Source organism: Cryptomeria japonica, chromosome 7 (assembly GCF_030272615.1).
Source record: "Cryptomeria japonica chromosome 7, Sugi_1.0, whole genome shotgun sequence".
NCBI lineage: Eukaryota > Viridiplantae > Streptophyta > Pinopsida > Cupressales > Cupressaceae > Cryptomeria > Cryptomeria japonica.
The window spans coordinates 160,701,343-160,722,115 of record NC_081411.1 but is presented as its reverse complement, the minus strand read 5'-3'; the positions used below and the strand labels follow the sequence as shown (position 1 = coordinate 160,722,115).

Below are 20,773 nucleotides of genomic sequence, written 5' to 3'. Positions count from 1 at the left end.
TAACTGAAAACCGTATTACATGTTGCAAGTGTCGAGTTGCAGTCCGGCAAGAAGTTTCTCACAAGTTGGTTGTATTGATTCTTATGCATTGGATCTTTTATCGTTTTAGAAGATATAAATGATGACTGGAGCTAGAAACGGAAAGCCAACGCTTCCATCTGATTAAAATTTTGAAGTTACTGTTCAAATTTAAAATCCTGCATTTTCTATATAAGTCATCAAAACTGTATGCCTCTGAACTCTAAACTCCTCAGGATCTAACATTTTCTTGTCGTGCTCGGTACAGAGGCAGCAGGAGAATTCTGAAATGGTTATTAACATTAGTGAACAATATCCTCTAAAAAAGACGCTGTGCACTTATAGGGTGCCTGTTAACATAAGAGGACTGAAAGAGGAAGCTTATATTCCATCGGCTGTAGGGTTGGGGCTTTACCATCACAACATTAACCTATCTGTAATGGATGGACATAAGAAGGAAGCAGTTAAGAGAGCTTTGTCCAGGATCAACCTCACCTCCCAGCAGTTAAATACAGAGCTTAATAAGAAGATTGAAAAGTTGGAGAATGAAATTAGGGATTGCTATCAAGATAGAGCAATTGAGTGCAGTGGACAAACTTTTGAGGACATATTTGTGAAGGATGCGTGCTTTATTCTTCAGTACATCAGGTCGTATGTGAGAATGGACGCAAGTCCTACAGATTCCACTAACTCTTGTTTTCAAAACTATGATCACCATGACGATTTCCACTCTTCTGTACAAAGCGACATTTGGAAGTTGGAAAACCAAATTCCTTTATTCATATTGATAACTATACTCCAATTGGAATTCAATGATCATGCAAAGGATAAGTTGGCTGAAATGCTTCAGATGTTCTTTCTTTTTCGACCATTTGTCTTCTATTTTCCATCTTGGCGTAATAAAATTGAATCAAGACTGAAGCATCATATTGAAAATGGGGCACATCATCTGCTGGATTTATATCGAAGGATGATTAGAGATATGCTATCATATTCAAGCTCGGAATCTGCTTATGATTTTGAAAGTCAACATGGTATCGAGGAGAGGGAACAACGTACCGATACAGCGGTTAACAGATGTGGGCCTATTCTACTGGATGTCGGTTGCATCGATCGCACGCGGGTTCTAGTGGATGACACTCCAAGAGCTGAATTACTAGAAAAGGCTGGTATAAAATTTGAGGGAGGAAAACTCCGATTTCAACGAAGTTTGTTTGGAGGCAGTCTTGCAATCCCTATAATGCACGTGGACTACGGGACAGAAGGATTATTGCGGAATTTGATGGCTTTTGAAGAGTGTCAAATACGCACAAGAAATTCTATACCCACAATAATTTCTCAGTATGTACACTTAATGGATGACTTAATTGACTCTGAGAATGATGTTGCCGTACTTAAAAGAGAGAAAATCATTTGCAGTAAATTGGGGAGTGATGCAGAAATAGCTGTTATGTTTAATTGTATCTGCAAGTCAATTACTGAGACTAAAAATGAGTCCTTGGAAATTACTATGAGACAAGCTAGAAAGCACTATAATAGCCGATTAAAGAGATGGGTCAGCGAGTTCAAAAAGGAGAACTGTTCAGAACCATGGTATGTTGTCTCTGGTGTGGTAGCTGCACTTATTTTAGTGATGACTGCTGTCCAAACTGTCTATGCAGTGAAAAAGTGAAGGTACAGGCGTATGATTTCAGGTTGAATATTTATATTTTTACAAAACTTGTGTTCAGGAAGACGGGTAGCGCCGCACAATCTTTGTGATTATAAATTAAAAATTGACTAGCAACAAAGAGATTTCAGTTATTTATTTATTTGACTGATAGGCAAATCTAATTCAACTTTGTTTTACCGGTAATTTTATCAATGCACAATACTGATCTTATGTTTCTTCATTTCATTTCATTTGATTTCCAGCCATGTCATTTTGTTTTTGGAATGCATTCCTTGGTGAGGAATGAAAACGCCCGTTTATATTCCCCTTTCCATGCAATTCGTTATGAGCGAGAATTATGACTTAAATTTTCCTTGCGCATTTCATAATTGGTTTATTCCTTGATGAGAAATGAAAACGTGTGTTTCCATTCCCACTTTAACTGGTTATGAGCGAGAATTATGTATTAAATTTTCCTTTTGGGTGTATTAATGCTGGTTTAATCCTTGGTGAGAAATGAGGACGTCCATGCTATTGGTTATGGGAAGGATTTATGACTTAAATTCTTCATTTCTGTGCATTAAATGCTGGATTTTCTTTATATCTGTTATTTTGCAATATGTAATAGTTTTGAATAGATTTACTGTTTTTATGTTACATCTTTATAAAATTTATATTTTTCTTTCTTTCTTAAGGTTTGATGTTTCCATGTAATCTAGATTAAGATCTCAATTGTATTATTAATTGTAGTTAATGATTTTGAATGTTTGAAGATTTCATATTATATTTATGGTTTTACTAATTTTGATCATGATAATTACATTTGACAAGCAAATTAAAAGTGCTATAGTAATTGATTTTGGTTTCAATGATGAGAAAAGTGTGTTTTTTTTGGGGCTAACTAGAATAATACTCTCTTGATGAAATGCTAATATGAAAATATTAAATGGTCTTACAAGTACAACAAGAAAAGTTATAATATTGAGTTACCAATACTCTCATGAGAGTGATTTTGATGTCAATTAATCCTACTTTAATATTCTTAAAGGTCAAACTAGAAATAGAAGGATTATTCAATTGTAAGCATCTTGCTAATATTTGTGCTGCAACAAGGATCTATATTCAATCACTATGGCTTGGAGTGAGTTTTGATTATTTATTTCTACATCTTTTAGATATTGTATAGAAAACCACTTAAAGATAATTAATACATAGACCATGTTGGATTAATGTCAATAACCATATTCTAGGGTTTGACTTCCTTGAGCAATCCTACTATTAAGATAGATATCGATAATGTGTATGTGTTTGTGAGTGCGTGTATCCATAATATATAATAATAATAAATAAGTTATAGAAGGAAAAAGAAAAAAAAGAACAATAGAAAAGTAAAAGTAGGTGTTGAGGGAGTTAACAAACTTGAGCCTACTAAATAATGTTGTCTCTGGTGTGGTAGCAGCACTTATTTTAGTATTTTCGGTTTTCTCTTATTTTGATAAGCTTGTATAAATGTTTGATAGTTTTCTCTTGATCACTGTGGTTAAGACTCGATCTTTTTGGCTCCTATGTCTTTCATGATTTTAAAGCTATGGCTTGGGGCTATTTTGCTTTCCCAGTATAGATTTGAGAAGCATGTAGTTGTGGTTGGAAGTTAGTTTCTAATCTTTGGTGTCAAGACTTGTTCGCTTTTGGCCTTCTTTAAATAATCTCGATATAGACGGAAACACTGATTCCTGGATAATTTATCTCTTAGTTAGCTAACGGTTTATATCTTTCAAATCTCATGAATACATTATGGGAATGCTCTATATGGTTGCCATGGTTTGGTTCTCCAATTGCTTGGTTTCCTTGCTTTATGAAGTTTCTACGTTGACGGTTTTTTCTGAAGCTTCTCATAGCCTGCTATTATCTTCCTTTGTGGTATCATATGTTTAGATTTCTATATCAAGGTAGGTAGACATGACTTTTTAGTAATCTCGGTGGCCCATAGCTCTCTAAATTTCTTTTGGTTTTAATTAGCCTTCGGGGCTGTTTGATTCAAACAATTTTGGTAGTTTAATAGCTCCGCTCTGATATGTGTGTATATATATCTGTTCAGATATATGTATTCATTTTGCGGTGATCTGTTTTGATCTTTTCATTATGGGTTGTATCGTTTCCCCTAACATATCACAGGTATGGATATGTCTGTGGGCTTTTATATATATATATATATATATATCCTTTTTCAGATTTATTTTGCTTCTGGGAAGTCTTGATTATCTGGCTCGATGGATGTTTATCATCATATGTATGTGTTGGCAATGAAAGTAAGGGTGATGTGTTAGACCCGTGTTTGTTATTAATTGCTTCGTGTACTTTGTGGCTCGATGATCTCATCTTTGAAAGGTTTATGGAGCTGAAGTAGTACTTCAGCCGCATATGTGGACAGGTATTTGTGAGTTCCTTTTCTTCGCTATTTCTGCTCCCTTTTATCCATTCTCTCTGTCAGATATTGGATTTAGTGAATCTGTGTAAGATAATTGTCTAACATTTGGCCTCGAGTGTTGTTATGTTGGATTTCATGCAAGCTATCTCTTCGTGGCTGGTTTTAAGATTATTAAGCTTCCTCGGGGCCCATTGTATTTGTACTCAAACGTTTATTTGACAAGTTGTTGGTAGACTATTCATCTCTTATGGTAGATTGTAATTTGAGGTTTTTTTTTTTTTTTTAATTGGCCATCATGCCTTTTGTAATGATTTGGCAATTTGTCATTTATTGTAACTTTCATTTTTTTCACGAGTTACAATCGAAGGTTTTCTTCTTGGTTCTTTTCTGTGGTATGTTCCCTTAAACTAGGTCATATATTATTAAATTAATAAAATTATTTAGCTACAACCCATTATCTATTAAAAATAAATAAAAATCCAATCCACATTGAAATAGAATAATGCAAATTCACAACCACAAACTATTATCCTTAAGAATTATCCTAAAAGAAAACACAACCAAATAAATGTCAATTTAGAGATTCAAAAAGTAGAATTTAGAGGATCATAAAATAATTTTCTTGAACATATGGAATACAAGTAGAATTGATGTACAATTAGATTTAGGGTTTAAATTCTATCAAGATTAGGATTAGGGCTAAATTAGTGTGACTATATATATAATATACTAAGAAATATCTTTCTTGAGGTACCTACTTTTCAATCAATTTTATAATATAAATAAGTGAAATAAACATGTTAAAAAGTAATTTTAATAGATTAAATATGTTAAAAAATAGTTAGACATTTTCTCTATAGATTGCCTCTTGCTCTCCCCACTCCTCACCAGTTTTAAATTATTTACAGTTCCCACTCAAGTCCACTAGTGTTAATGACTCCCTTACCTGCAACCTAATGGTTGACATCTTTAGCATTGGCTCTATTTCAACCCTTGGCCATCTTAAATGTCTTTTTGATGATTGTAAAACATTTGCTACTCCTAAGACTATGATGAACTCATTTCTCAAGGCCTCCTTTGCAAACTTGTTATGCAAACCCTTCTAGGAACCTTTTGTTGTGGTACAAAAGTGATTCCTCCATGCTTCCTCTAGTCCAAATGTGGCAGTGTATCAAGAGGTACCACATTGCGTCTCCTACTTCGAGAAGAAGAGATTGATATGTAAGTAGAATCACTTGTGGCCCTCACTACTAGTTTTGCCTATGATTATTGGTTAGGCTGAGATTTAGCCATATGCTTGTGGCTTTTTTGTTATTTTTTGACTCCACAAAAGATTGTAATGCTATCTTGTCTATGGATTAATGGAAATGAGGCCCTCACCCTCTATTCCTTTGTCCCTAGTTGCCCTTCTTTAGCCCCCTGAATGAATATACTGCTACCCCCTAGATTGGGTAAGATTACCCTACCTCCCTCTACTTTCTTGGTGGAACTCTTCCTATGAGGCTATTAGCAATATGATACGTAGATTCCTCAAATTTTGCCTTAACACCAGCAACTTCTCCCACACCTCCTATTCTTAGATCCTGGTGAACATTGGTCTTTTGAAGCTACTACCTACTAAGATAATTCTTAAGGTAGGAGAGCAACCTTCGACCCAGATACTTGACTATGAGGGTATCCCATTCCATTGTAGGTGTTGTCTTGCTGTAGTGCATTTGGCTTCTTCTTGTCCTCATTGGTCTTGTCCATAATTTTCCACCACCTAGTGAAAGGTGATGATAATTGGACACATGTCACCATCTTTCCTCTTTCTTTGGATGATGACTTAGTTTTCTCAACTGATTAAGTGCCTTATTCTCCTGCTCAGTGAGATAGCTTAGTAGCTCAATATCTGGCAATTGTTGCTCCCTTTGTTATAGATTCAGTATGGTTCTTAATTCTCTTTCTCTAGACCACAAGATTCTCTCTGCATTTCTCATTCCCTAGCTACATCGTTCATCTATTGTTTTGAAAGGTACCTCCTCCCCCACTTTAAAATGTTATATTAATAAGGAGGGTGCCTCTTGCACAAATGTTCATTATAAGAAAAATGCTAGTATCTTAATGATTCTAATACACAAATTACCCTACTAGAGTTGGTACTGGGTCCCAACTCTAATTTTTAGTAATCATTATGTTGCATGGTGCGCACCCTTGGTCTTCTTGTGCAATGCATCGCAATGCTCGGGTTTGTGACACGGCTTAACCGCCTGTTGTGAATTTTATAAGTCTAGTGGTTGTATCAGGCATTAAGAGGTCGATCTTTTAGCGCAATGACAACCACACTTGTAACAAGTGGTATAAGAGATTGGTCACAAGTTCAAACCCCTCACTTGCGCTGGGGGGGATTGTTGCAAGGAGTGTGCCCTTGGTCTCCTTGTGTTGTGCAATGCAATGCTCGGGTTTGTGACATGGCTTAACCACCTCCTATGGATTCTATAAGTCTAGTGGTTGTATCGGCCATTAACAGGTCGATCTTTTGGTGCAATGACAACCATACTTGCAACACATTAGATCTACTATTTTTTCTTAAATGTTTGTCTACTTTTTGTCTTCTCATAGCTCTAATAATTTTTTTGGTTATTTTTGGCCATTCTTTCTTGGTTCTTGATCTAGTTACTTCTTTGGTAATTGTCTTCCTTTTTAGTCGGGTCTGGACGCTGCAAAAAACCCACTTATTTTAATTAAAAAAAAAGTTCTAGACATAGATCACAAAGCTATATCATTTAATAAACCCTTTGTTTGTGTGACAAAATGCTCCATAAAATGTAAATTATTAAATAATATAAATACTTATCCCTATTCTTCCCATGTGATGCCCAAGATTTATTAAAGAGGTGGTAAGCCAATTTGTATGATATTGTGAAAGATCCTCTTTGTATGCAACCTCATATTATAATATGTTAGGAAATGTTGCAACTTGTTGCAATACATGGAAGGTTTAATTTTTTTTTTCATCTATTACATCCTTCTAATTATAATTATAATTTTAAGAAATTATTTATAACCCTTCCCTTTCTTAAATGCCAAAGATCATGTAAATGGGCGACAATTATAAATATCATGCGAGTTGTTTTTCTCTAACTAGATTGAGAGGTCAATCAAGGTAACATTAAAACTATACACATGACTCTAAATACATTTAACTAAGTGTCAAGTTCTTCTAGAAAAAAATTCTCCCTCTTTCCATAAGATATTATGCAACATTTTTGCTACCTTCTATGATATATATATCTATGTATTCATGTGAAGAGAATGGTTGGTCTAGGTTGATATTTTTGTAGTCAAACAACAAAAAAAAAAGAAAGAAAAAGAAGATTTACTTTTCAAACAAAATCAAAAGAGGAATTTCATTATAATCATTTTGTTAAGTTATTGCTTTCAATTTATTGCCTTTATGAAGCTATTATTTTCCTATTATGGGAATAACTTCCCAACCAACTAACAAACTTAATAACTAGATTATTAAATGTAAACCTTAATTTCCTAATAACCCCCCTAGGGTTTGCATTATGAAAAAATAATAACAAGAGAAAATTGTATCAACATGAATCTAAACTTCTTTTATCTAGGCAAATTTTTTGATTATCCAACTTTTCATCAACATCAACCCATACTCTTCATGTGTGCGTAAATGTTTTGATTACCCAACTCTGCACCAACATCAACCAAAACTCCTCATGTTTGCACAAATACTTTGATTATTAAATCACAATCAAAATTCCATAGTCATTATATGCATTAAACTATTTGTAGACAAAAATAAGTCACCAAGTTTGCATATTCAACTATCCACAAGCCAACAAATCACTGCATGGCCCCTCTTTCTCTTAAAGGAACTAGAGATTACAAAATGTCTCTTATGCAATGAATCATCGTTGAACAAGAAGCTGCCTTGGGATGATAGATGTCCTCCTACCTCCATTTCCTCTAGCCTCCAATGTCTCATATTTACATTGTATCTATCAAATGTAGCGTATAAGTCTACAAGAGCCTTGAAACCTTTGTGGAGTGTAACACAAATAACCCAAAAATAAACTAAATGTGTGACCATGATAAAATATAAAATTGACTAAATACAAAATTCTACTCAAAATACACCTTTTACAAATATATTTGTACAACTCCTTATAAATTTATATCTACACCAAATTGAATCTTAAAAATAATCTATACCAAATTATTTTCAATTTCACCAATCAAAATACAGAAAAGAAACATAAATACAAAAACATCATTTTTCGATTATAAACTTTCAAATAAACTAAAATCCTTTAAAAATAATAACAAATTTACATTCATTCCTTTGTTGAGCGCCTTATGTTCCCTTATTCCTTATGAACTTCACAATTTTACGAAAGTATAAAAATAGGGAGAACCTCCATATACATCACCAAAAAATATATATCAAATGCCCAATAAATAAATATCAAACGCCCAGCAACGTCTTACTCTAAAAAGAACTGACTTTCAAATTCCCAACACCACCATTCATGGCCAGCAAGGCATTATTCATCCCAATAGCTAGTTTTATACTGCCCTCTTATGTTGTTGTCTTTTCTTATCATATGCAATCTTCATAGGCAACACAAGTACAGCTAATAACCTGGCAAGCATGGTATCATGGACTACAATGGATGTAAAGCCATATTCTCCAACGACGCTTCTCATCCAGATTGAACGCCACCCACCTGCACTTCTCCGCTAGAGTCTCTGCTAGGTCCCTTTTAGTCCTGATACCAAAGTTAAACACAGACACCCCACTTCTAAAAATAATAGAAATTTTATTCTAATCATGCTATTGCATTATTATATCTAGTGTATTAATCTTGTGAAACCGTTATTTTTGGGTTTTGAAAATAACTTGCCAGCCAACTAATTAACTTAACAAATAGATTATTAAATGTAAAATTTAATTTCTTAACATTTCACATCTCTTGATGTATTTACATCATATTTAGCATGCATGTAAGTTTGTCTGCGCATGTGTTTAATTTAATGTTTGTTAGACCAAGAAGATGATGCAGGGAAGTAGCTATGGTAAGAAACTTCATTGAAACTGCAAGAAGATAGGACAACTAAAATCGCTTACACATTATGATTTAATAGGTAATTCAAAGAACTACGAGTTACAAGAAGTTTCTCACAAGTAGTTTGTATAGAAGAATTGTATAGATTCTTCTGCATTTGTTTATATTGTTTTAGAAGATATATATATATATATATATATATGTGTGTGACGACTGAAACTAAACCAGAAAGCCTAATTTTCCTTCTAATTAAAATGTTCATTGCTAAAAATGAAAGCCCTGCACTGTCAACATAAGATATCAAAGCTATTGTTTTGATAGGGTGTACATAAAGTTGTGTTTAACGATTTTTGATAAGTTATGAACTTTTCTGATTAGCATCATTGAGAACATGGGCCAACAAGAAATGAATATGTCTATTGCAATTTAAGCTTTATAAAATCTTGGTACGTACACCTTAAAAACATTTTATTTTAAATGAACAATGAGTTTATCGTAGTAGGTAATTTTTTTATTTGTAATTAACGATTTTATATTTGATTTTGTATTATAAATATTTTTATTATCTTTCATTAGTGAACATGATTAATCTAGTTGCATACAACATCAAAGTATGATTCTTAATTTTTTTTTATTAAATGGATAGGTATAATGGAAAGGATTATTCAATCTTACAGAACTAACAACAATATCAGTGAACTCATGCATTTAACTTAAAAAAATAATACCGACCTCTTTAAGATAAACTGATTAAATAAACAACTCTTACAACAAATGTGCAAAAAAAGAAATTTTAATTGATTCAAAAGTATGCTTCTAAAAGACATGAATATATATATATATACACACACATTTAAAATTTAATATCCATATCATTATTATAAAGAAAATCTATTACAACAAAATAATTGAAACTAAATTTGTAGACTTCTATAATCCTTTAAAGAGAAGTCACAAGATTACTTTAGAGTTTCTTTTCACTATTTTTTCTCCAAAATTCCAATCTCTACAAATGGAAAATGATTTTAGCATAGATAATCCTTCTTTAAAAAATCACACTTTTTATTTTTAATAAAAATCAAATCCGTCCATCCATGAAATCTTTATCTAAATATCAAACTGGTATGTCCTTAAGAATCTTCCAATTTCCTCCATAAGTCAAATTTGAAATTTCTCACCTTCTATTTTTCATTTATGAACATTTTAAAATTTGCAACAAAAAAATGTATCAAAATGACATAACTTCCAAAATACATAACGTTTTCTTAAACTAGAGATATAAGCCTAAATTTATTTTACACCATTTAGCTATTTTTAGAGCCTCATTCCATTATCTAAACCTTCAAACATTCAATTTTATAAAAAAATTCCAACACTTTTGAAATTTAAAAATTTAATTATTATTATTGTTGGTGGTCTATGTTTCATCTATTTGGTCAAAATTGACTATCAAGGTTGGCTATGCCTTCTTAATTGAATAATTTTAAAGTCCATACCTATTATTTTTTCGTTATTTTTAATAGAGTAGTCATATAAAATGATTTATAAGTTTTATACGTTTGATATAGATCAACTTAACAAATAATTTATTTTTTTGCTCTTGACCTAGTTTATAAAAATTATAAAAAGAAATGGAACGAAAATTCAGATAAAACATTCATAAATTAGATTAATGTTTTATGGATGAGCATAGAATAAGAGATTGGACAAGCTCTAGTAAGGTACAAAGGTAAAAAGAGATAAATAAAATAATTACAAAATTGATGATACTGCAAAACTACATAATCAACATGACAACAATATGAAGAGGAATATTTTAATTATAATATCATTGAGACTAGAAGTTTATATTAGTGGCATAACATAAAAATCATAGACCATAACTTATCTCCAATGGATTGACAAAAGATGGAGCTAGTTCATCGAATGCTGAATAGGATCAATTTCACACCTCGAAGAATTTGGTTATATATAAATTTTAAAATATGAGAATCTATTTGATATATGTGTGATAAAAACTATTTTACTCTTCAAAATATTAGTGTATATATATCATAATTCACATACCAACTAGAATATTTTATTTTTATTTCATTATCTCCTTGAAAGATTTATTATAATGTATTATCTATAATAATTTTATTAATGCTTGAGTATCTCCCTCTTTTAGTCCTCTAATTTCACCGAGAGGCCATCTACAATGGGATCCACGTTGTCCATAAACAAAAAAACCAATTTAAGAAAAAATATGACGTTTGCATGTATGTGTGGAAAAAACTCACAAGCTAATTGGCAAGGTGGCAACATGGTGGAGGCAGTGTAGTGGTTACTGCAATTGTAACTCCTCCCTTAATGCTTTCTGCAATTGAGGTGTCTCCCTTAATGCACCCTTGCAACCACAATCTACAGTAGCCACCAATCATCAATACCAACTAAAATTTGTCAAAGAGTGGATGCTTTAAAAAAGAAAAGAAAAATTAAATGAATCATCATTGACAGAGTGGTGCAATAGAGAGTTTGATCTATGAAAGCAAATAGAAGGACAATGGAAGATTTAGTTTTTTCACCATGTTTGAATCTTAGCCACGCCACCTACTACTGCTTCTCAATCACTCCTTTGTTTCTCTACTACTCAATCATGCCTACAATATAATTTCTATTGCATAGATCTATCTTTTTGTCTTTTGCATTGTAGTTCTCGGCCTATTAGGGCAGTTGTAAAACAAAATCAGAAGTCCACCTTGCCATTGTTTGCAAGTGGCCTATTGTACACGCACTACATATAAAGTGCCAAAATCATCTTTTTTTTTCGGTGGGTGGGGGGAGGGTATTTTGATTGATTGAATTTTGGGGGGTGTCTCTTGTTCTTTTGTGTCTTGTGTTCCTTCCTTTTTTCTACTACGGGTTCTTCTAAGTTTCCTCTCTTAACTCCTCATAATTATTCTACTTGAAAAATTGATGCATGGAGTAAACTTATGGAAAAAGGACTAACTCATTATATTTGTTAGAGTAATCTTTTATTAGTTAATAATTATTTATTTAATTATTAGTCTATTATACTACATGCTTAAGCTAAACTAAGGAATCTAATGATTTTTAATTGTTTTCACCTTTAGGGTTTCGAGTATCCTTTTATAAGGATTCTCTCTTTGTATTTTCATAACAACTGTAATTATTGAATTACATTCTTTTTGCACAATCAATATGACTCCTCTTTTCTGGATCTTTGAATTCTGGCCTCCATAGCTTTTTTACTTCTCTTTCTGTGATAGGTTTGCATGCAAGTGATCTTTGGGAGCTGTAGAATTGATTTTTTCTCAACTCTAATATGGTATCAGAGCTCCAGATCTGCATGCCTCTGTTCTCTTCATGAGAGATTTTGGGCCTTGTTTTTCAGATCTATGTATTTGGGTGTTTGTGCAGTTTTTTTTTCCATTTCTGGGGGTAGCTGATTGTTTGGTACATTTTGGTGCCAAAGGGACCTCCACAGTTGGATTCAAAAGGCCGATTCCATGAATTTTGATATATAATTTTCTTATTTTTTGTGACAAGGGCATCTAGGGCATGATTTTTATTGGCACATTTTTTGAGGCTCAAAAATTCGTATGCCTATACATACAAATGCATTTGAAAATTTTCGTCATTTTTTTTCTGTACTTTTTTTATGCCCTACAAGAGGGGATTTTTTCTTTTAGCCGTAACTTGGTCATACAAAGGCATTTTTTGCAAAACATTATATCGTCGAAAAGCTCTTTCCGATCTATATCTAGATTTGGAGGTTTGAACTTTTGATTTTTATATTTTGATGGTGTTGTTTGCTATCAAAGTCAAAGGTTCCTTTTTGTACTCTAGGAGACATAACTTGAACATCCAAACTCCATTTCTCGAAAACTTTATATTGTTGGAAATCTTGTTCTGTGTTCTTTCCATTCATATGAGTTTTCTTTCCAAATTCTTCTCTAGGTATATTTTATTCAATTTTTTGTTTTCCAACACTTATAAAGTGCCATGGGGGGGTTGATGTTTGCCTTTTATTTTCCATCTACCTTTGTCAAGTTTGTGTTACTTCCATGACACTAACCTCATGATGTGTTTCAAGTGAGTGTTCCTTCCATGAGACTATGTACTTTCTTTGCACCTTCGATGTTCCTAGTTCTTTGTCATGCAGTTGTTGTTGGCCATTCTTTTTAGTTTACCTGCCCCTCTCCCTTTTCTACATTATGGGGAGGTATGTCATGCTGGTTCTAATGCTTCCTTGGTTCGATTGATCAACTCTTCAGGCTTTTGTGTTTCATGTCATTTGTATCTTCGAGTTCAATTGTTTGTCTTTGTTTGGCATCTGATTTGAGTAGTGTCATTTGAGGGAACTCATGCATATTACAGTCTTCTTTACCTAGTCATGTTCTATTTCAGTGGAGGTTCTTCAGATCAGCAATTACACTTCGATAGTGTTTGCAGCTATTTCATGCTTCAGTGGTGTTCTTCATTCTCTTCTTTTTGTTCCTATCTTTTGGAACACTCTTGTTTGGAGGCTTCTTAGTCCTTCACTTGAACTTTCATCTCTTCTTGGAGAGGATTTTTGTTCCAATAGGGTTTTCTCCTTTTTCTCCACTTTACAGAGATTTTATTGTACTTGGGTACCTCATCAAGCCTAGTTGTCGGAACCCATTGTTGCTTTCCTTCATTTTTCACATGTTTTTTAGTCCTTATTTGTTTTTTAGCTATTCCCTAAGTTCATCTTAAGGGGGGGTGTTAGAGTAATCTTTTATTAGCTAATAATTATTTATTTAATTATTAGTCTATTATACTCTACACTTAAGCTAAACTAAGGAATCTTATAATTCTTTAGGGTTTTCACATTTAGGGTTTCGAGTATCCTTTTATAAGGATTCTCTCTTTATATTTTCATAACAACTGTAATTATTGAATTGCATTCTTCTTGCAAAATCAATATGACTCCTTTTTTCTGGATCTGTGAATTCTAGCCTCCATAGTTTTTTTGCTTCTCTCTTTTTATAATAGGTTTGCATGCAAGTGAACTTTGGGAGTTGTAGAGTTGAATTTTACTCAACTCCAATAATATTGATGGAACCATTATTGTTCCCTCTGATCCTAAGGTTGATCCTGTTGGTCACTTGGATTGGCTCACTAAAAATATGATGGCAATTGGTACCTTAAGAAAGTATGTATCAAAGGATCTCATTTTTCATATTGAGAAATGTACTCTAATCAAGGATGCTTGGCAAAAGTTTCAAGACTTGTATGGTAAAGTTAATGAGATTAGGGAATATTGGATTGACAGTGATCTCACCATGTTGGATCCCAAGAACTTTGATACTATACAAGATTATGTCACTAAGGCAAAAGAGTTGAGGGCACAACTCAAATATTGGGACATTGATAAGAAGGATACTCAACTGATCTTCAACTTAATGGGAAAGCTTCCACAAGAATATGCAACATTTGTTTCTAGTTTTCAAACCCATAGGATGACAATGGGTTCAAGCTACACAATGCCTACATTTGATGCTTTCACCGAAATGTTGATGATGAAACAAACTAAGTTGATAAGCATGGAAATTCTTAAGGCTTCTAAGTCTCAAGCATTAGTGGCAAATCAAGGGAACAAAGGAAATCAAGGAAAGGACAACTCAAACAAGAAGAAATGACAATCAAAGCCTAAGGACAAAGCATCACCTTCTCCACAACAAGGAGATTCATCCTCTTCCAAGAGGGACAATTCACCAAAGAGGGAGAGACCTACTTGTGCCTATTATAAAAATTTTGGTCATGAGGAGCATCGTTGCCATTCTAAGAAGATTGAAGAGCTCATACACATCCTTAAAAAGCATAACATTGATTTGCCTAATATCTACAACAAGGATGATTCATCAACTTCCACTTCCACACAATCAAAAGGGAAAGGGAAAGCATTCATGGCTTCTACAAGTGGGAAGAATCACTCTTTTGGGACAAGAAAAGGAAAATCTCTTTGTGCTACTACAAGTCATGATTCAAGGGCTTCTCATCATATGGAATCTTCGCAGTCTATGTTCTCTTCATTTGAGCCTTGCACCATGCCACATATTTTGATGGGAAATCATACATACATGAATGTGATTGGGAAATGATCTATTGACATTGAGGATAAATCCTTCAATGATGTGTTGTGTGTACCCCATTTGACAAACAATCTCCTTTCCATCTATCAAATGACACATGGCACAATAAAGAGAATTGTGGAGTTCACACTCCAGTCAATTTTCATTAGAAACTTGGAGACTAGAGCTATCATTGCAAGTGGGGTGGTTGATCATGCATCTCTTTTATACTCCTTTTTAGATTTTGTTGATGATACTAATTTCACATATGATGATTCTTCACATGATGATCACACTTCTTGTGATGGTTTAGATTTTGAGGAGAACTTTGTGTACTTGAACTTGGGGATTCTCACATGTGACCCCATTCTTGAGCCTTGTGTTTTATCTCCTCCTATTGATATCATATCACCTATTGTACCTGATGATGTGGATAGTGTGATGGTTTTTCCTTCTTATGATTCAGTGCAGCAGGATATTTCATGTCTTCCAGTTTCAGATTCATGGGATGACTACTTGACAGACATTCCAGGTTTGTTTGTGGAATCCTACATTGTAGATTTGGGAGACATCATTGATGATATTCATCTTCTCTTTGATGAAGATGATCCTTCTTCAATTGTTGTGAGGGAACACTCTAACCCTCTTGTTCATTCTTTACATGATCATTCTTTGAAGGTTGACATGATTGTGGATACTTGTGTACAATAGTTGGAGGAGGTCTCGTTATGTTTAGAGGAGACATGTGAGTCTTTGGGACATGTTCTACATTCATCTCCACTAGATCTTGGAGTACCTTTTTCAGTAGTGTGGAGCAGTTTACCACCTTTGGAGGGGGTGTCTTTCAACATCGACATGGGGACACAAGCAATTTTCAGAGATTCCTTTCATTGTGAGTTTTTTTCCTACATCTTCCCTTCATGATTGGGGAGACTTCATGGGTACACCTTTGGTTTTTTTTCTTCCTAAGGGGAGGAATATCATTCAATGTTCATGGAGAATTCTCTTCATATATCATCGATCTTCTATCATTGGTGCAGATTCTACCTTGAGGGGGGGTTTCCTAGCTTCTCTTCTTCTCTCATATGGGGGGAACTTTTTCCTCACATGGGGTTTTGTTCCTCACATACTTCTATGAGAGTTCTCTTGTATACCTTTCATCTCTCTTTTGGGGGAGGGTATTTTCCCATTGAGTTTTTCTCTCTTTCTTTGCTTTGTGAGAGATTTCAGTGCATTGGTTTGCATGCATTTTCATTTGTACATGGGTACCTAACATGGCCTCGTATCCGAGACCCATCTTGCATTGCTTAGTTGCATTGTAGACTTAAGTGCATTCCCCTAAGTTGCACTTAAGGGGGGGGGGGGGTGTTGGTGTAAATAATTATTCATCTTGGATATTATTACACCTTACTTAAGTTTACTTAGGGTAATGCATTTCATAGTAGTTTGGGCATGAGACACTTGGGTGTTTGTGCCACATTGGGATAGTGTGTGTAGGAGAATTTCTACCTTTTATGGTGTTGATCTTGTTACTACTCTATCATATCCACTTATTATGGACTGATATTTCCACCTTCGGTGGGTGATCCACCTCATGTGGAATATTTTATTGTTTCTCGTACCTACAACACCTATTTCCTACCTACCCTTATTTCTTATTGAGCCACATGTCATGTTTGTGTTCTCACATATCCATAGAGCCTTGCCTATATAAGTAGACTTATATTCATTGTATTGAACAACTATTGATTATTTTTTATCTATTGATGAGAATACAATTTATTCTTGTCCTATATCTTGTCTCTCTATTTTGTACATTTGATTGAGCTCTTGATCTTGGCAAAATATCACACTCCTAGGTAGGAGCATTTTGAATTTGAAAGTTAACGGTGAAGTTTATTTGAATGGAACGAACAATAATGGAATGTCTAAGTGGAAGGAATGGGCCCCACAACCACCTAAAATAGAAAAATGAATGGGAAATTTCAAACAATACATTAGAAAAATCTACTTCAAATAGTTGTACGTGAGAGACCCATTAAACATTTAAAAGTATTTTAAATTTTTACTATTAAACTTTAGAAAAGTCAAGAAATATTTAATTTCTCCTATAATGATTTTTGACTAATTCCAGTGCAAATAAACTAGGCACCCTAGAGCCATGCAAATTTGAAATCGTGTATGATATTTAAAATAAAACATGGGTTTTGTTTCAAACATTGAGCATCTCGACAAATTGAGGTACTTCCTTTGTAATTGGCTTACGAGAGACTATAGCTAGAAAATGTGAGCTTTAAATTAATATATCAAATAGGCTCAAATTTTGACAAAATAAAAAGTAGAAACTCCAGAGTCCATCCTAGAAGTCATGACATCCTTTAATTTTTGAAGTTTGCACATTTTTTAAAAAGCCTATCAAAACACCTTCAATCCCCATAAAATTGAAAGTAAATGCAACCATATATACTAAGAAACTTTCTACCACATGGGACCACAAGATCACTTTTGGGTTGTAAAATATTAATCATCAAAGTGGATCACTAAAACATTTTTTGAAAATACACATGTTAAACCCCTTCTAGACCCTTTCAATTTCACGCCTTGAAAAATACCACCTCTCGCTCTGAGAATCAACCACGAAGCATGGGGGTTCATTGGGGTATAATAAACATGTGTGCAAAGGCATTTTTAATAACTCCACAAAACCTGCAAGATATTAATGGTCAAAGTTGACCTTTTCCAAAACATGCAGACAACCAAACTTTGTAAATTTCTCTTCATTTTAGCTCTGATAAAATATCAAATCGAATCCTGAAGTTCTAAAATTGTGTAAGGAAGTATATGAATATTATGAAAATAATAAGAACCAATCCTTTTGACATGATGGACAAATGGTTTTAAAATATCCATTCTCAAAAATAGGGTTCCTAATAGATCTGGTATAATGCAAATATAAAATCTCAACAATTTCCATTTGCTTTTGACTTGGTAAAAATACCAAATATGATATTGAAGTTCTAAAAGTGGACACAAAGGTACACAAATATCATGAGAATTACACGCACCAATTTATTTAGCATGAAAATATTCTATTTCATAAATATTACCCTCTGAAGTGGGCTACTCTGGCATATTTGATAGTGTGAAAATCTATCAAATCTAATTAATGGAAGTTACAGATGGATATGGATACTCACATATGATAGGTGAATATGCCTACCGAGTGATTTTGCATGAAAGTGAATGAGCTTCAATTTACTATTCTTCAAAGTAGGCATTTGAACAAATTTTGTAGGGTTTTATGTAAGTGTCACAATCAAATTTTCATCATGGGAACCTCAAATTTTGCCAAAATTTGAAGGTTCTGACAAAATGTTTGGAGTGATAGAGTAGGTAAAAGAAAATTGGTTGACTATGTGTTGTTGCACAATGAGGCACTTGAGAAGGAAAGTGTGTGCCAGTAAGACAAAATGTGTGGAGGTGAATTACGACCAATAGAAATTATCTTGGAAACCACATAATGGTATCTTAGGTACAAAGGTGATTAGGATGGAGGGGTGGCCGACTACATGTTACATAAACTTTGGTATTTATGGCCGACCAGTGATCGATGCAAATTGACTTAGGGAGTGCGAATGATATATAAGAAAGATTTGTGATTGTTGCAAAATATCAAAGAAGCAAAAGAGATCTGGAGTAGAAGGATGGAGAAGTGTTTAAGAGAACCAATGATAGTGACAAGATCTAGGAGACCTAATAGTGATGGGTTTTGGAGGGGCTAGATGTACTCCTTTAATTGACATTATACTTGAAGTTTATTTATGAGATGGTTGTAATCCTAGGTTGCAACCTAGCATGTTAGAAGCCATACTGGTAGATGTAATGAGTTTTTAGATCTAATATAATAAGGATGAATCTTTTGAGGCTGGGTTTTTCCCTTTGAGGGCTTTTCCAAGATAAATATCATGTCTTTTATCTCTATGTGTAAATTATTCTTTGTGTGTTACTTATATTTTATGCTATGGATGTATTTCAAAAATTTAAGGTTGCAAGATTTGACTGTCCATTTTGGACCCCATGACCTTAATTGCATCATCCATCCACAAAGGGAAGATGGTAAGCCTAGACCAGGTTGACAGAATAAAAAGTGTGATGTGTATCACTCATCTGTTGAGCCCACTACAAAGTTAATTCTATTTAATTAAATGGTGTTGATTGTTGATGTTAGGATCTAATGGTTCCTCACGTCCTCACAAATGGATGGTGGTTTCTCCTAAAAGGCCTTGCAAAATTGTGGGATCAGTTTGGTATTTTGATATTGCTATTTCATGTGGAAAATTAAAATTGAGATGGCTCTTTTCTATTGGGTTGACCATTTTTCAAATTAGTTCAGTGAATGTCAAACTAATTTAGTATGTTTAATATACCAAAAATGATCAAGATCAAGAATCGCCTAGTTATAAAACAAAGAGGTATCACTAACTTCTCTAGATCCATAACACCACTAAAACATAGTATGTATAGATCCTCAAGATGATTGGAAATTTTAAAAATGGTCAACAATAAAGTGGATGTAAGAAATATGAATTTTTGCATGACATGTGTTTCACATACTCAAATAGAACTTGTTTACTAATATATTGAGGAAAAAATTGATTAGGGAAATTATACACCCCAAATGGGCCAAACCAATTTTTAATATTTGTATCTAAAAATTTAACACTTCATCATGCAAATAACAATTATAGCTTACACACAATGACAAGATATCATGTTGTTTGCATTAATTGAACTTGGAGTTCTCTTAGGAACATTTTTTACACTTATGATTATGGAATGGAGTAATATTTTTGTATGTGTGTCCCCATGGTTCCAATAGATTTATATACCTTGGCACTTAACATGTTTAGTTATAGAGTTAGCCCTAGCTACAAGACAAATTCCTTAGGATTTGGCTTTGATCAATGAAAAAATTATTCCACAGTGATTAGAGGTATTACAAGGGTATCTCGGTCACACTCGAAGGTGGATAGTTGTCAATGTCATTCTTTCTCTAGAAATTCCATTGTCTAGATAGTTTTGATAAGTTAGAGTATATGCTTCAACCTTTAGAGTTTCAATTGAATCTATAGTCTATATTTTTTCCATGTTTTCATTATAAGGTTCTTAGATTCTCCCCTAATCACTAGCCTTTACTAGAATATTAAATGCTATGTGATTACATTCTTCCCCCTATGAAACTTTTTCTCTAAAGTTTATTATCAAATGGAGTTGAATTGAAATCATTGCCAAATTAAATTTTAGTTGATTTTACTACACCACTGAAGATGAAACATATGTAACACTAAAGTTTAGATTGGCCCCACCTAATGATTAGTATTTATGCATATATATAAACAAAGCTAGTGCATTCTATGAGTTGAGTTAGACACATAATCTATGATAGAAACACGTGGAAAATGTTAGGCATCTTACTCAAGTGGATAGTTGTCACCAACAAGCTTTT

General features: G+C 33.5%; 1 protein-coding gene across 1 annotated transcript; it reads left to right on the top strand.

Annotated features, from left to right (window-relative positions):
- Positions 1-307: 307 nt before the first annotated feature.
- On the top strand, positions 308-1,690 carry LOC131856531 (UPF0481 protein At3g47200-like). Its single transcript, XM_059208355.1, has one exon. The coding sequence runs from the start codon at positions 308-310 to the stop codon at positions 1,688-1,690; it is 1,383 nt and encodes a 460-aa protein (XP_059064338.1).
- The last annotated feature ends 19,083 nt before the right edge of the window (positions 1,691-20,773 follow it).

Excerpts from the sequence above, each read along its gene's own strand:
- LOC131856531 (XM_059208355.1), top strand. The coding sequence starts at position 308 with ATGGTTATTAACATTAGTGAACAATATCCTCTAAAAAAGACGCTGTGC.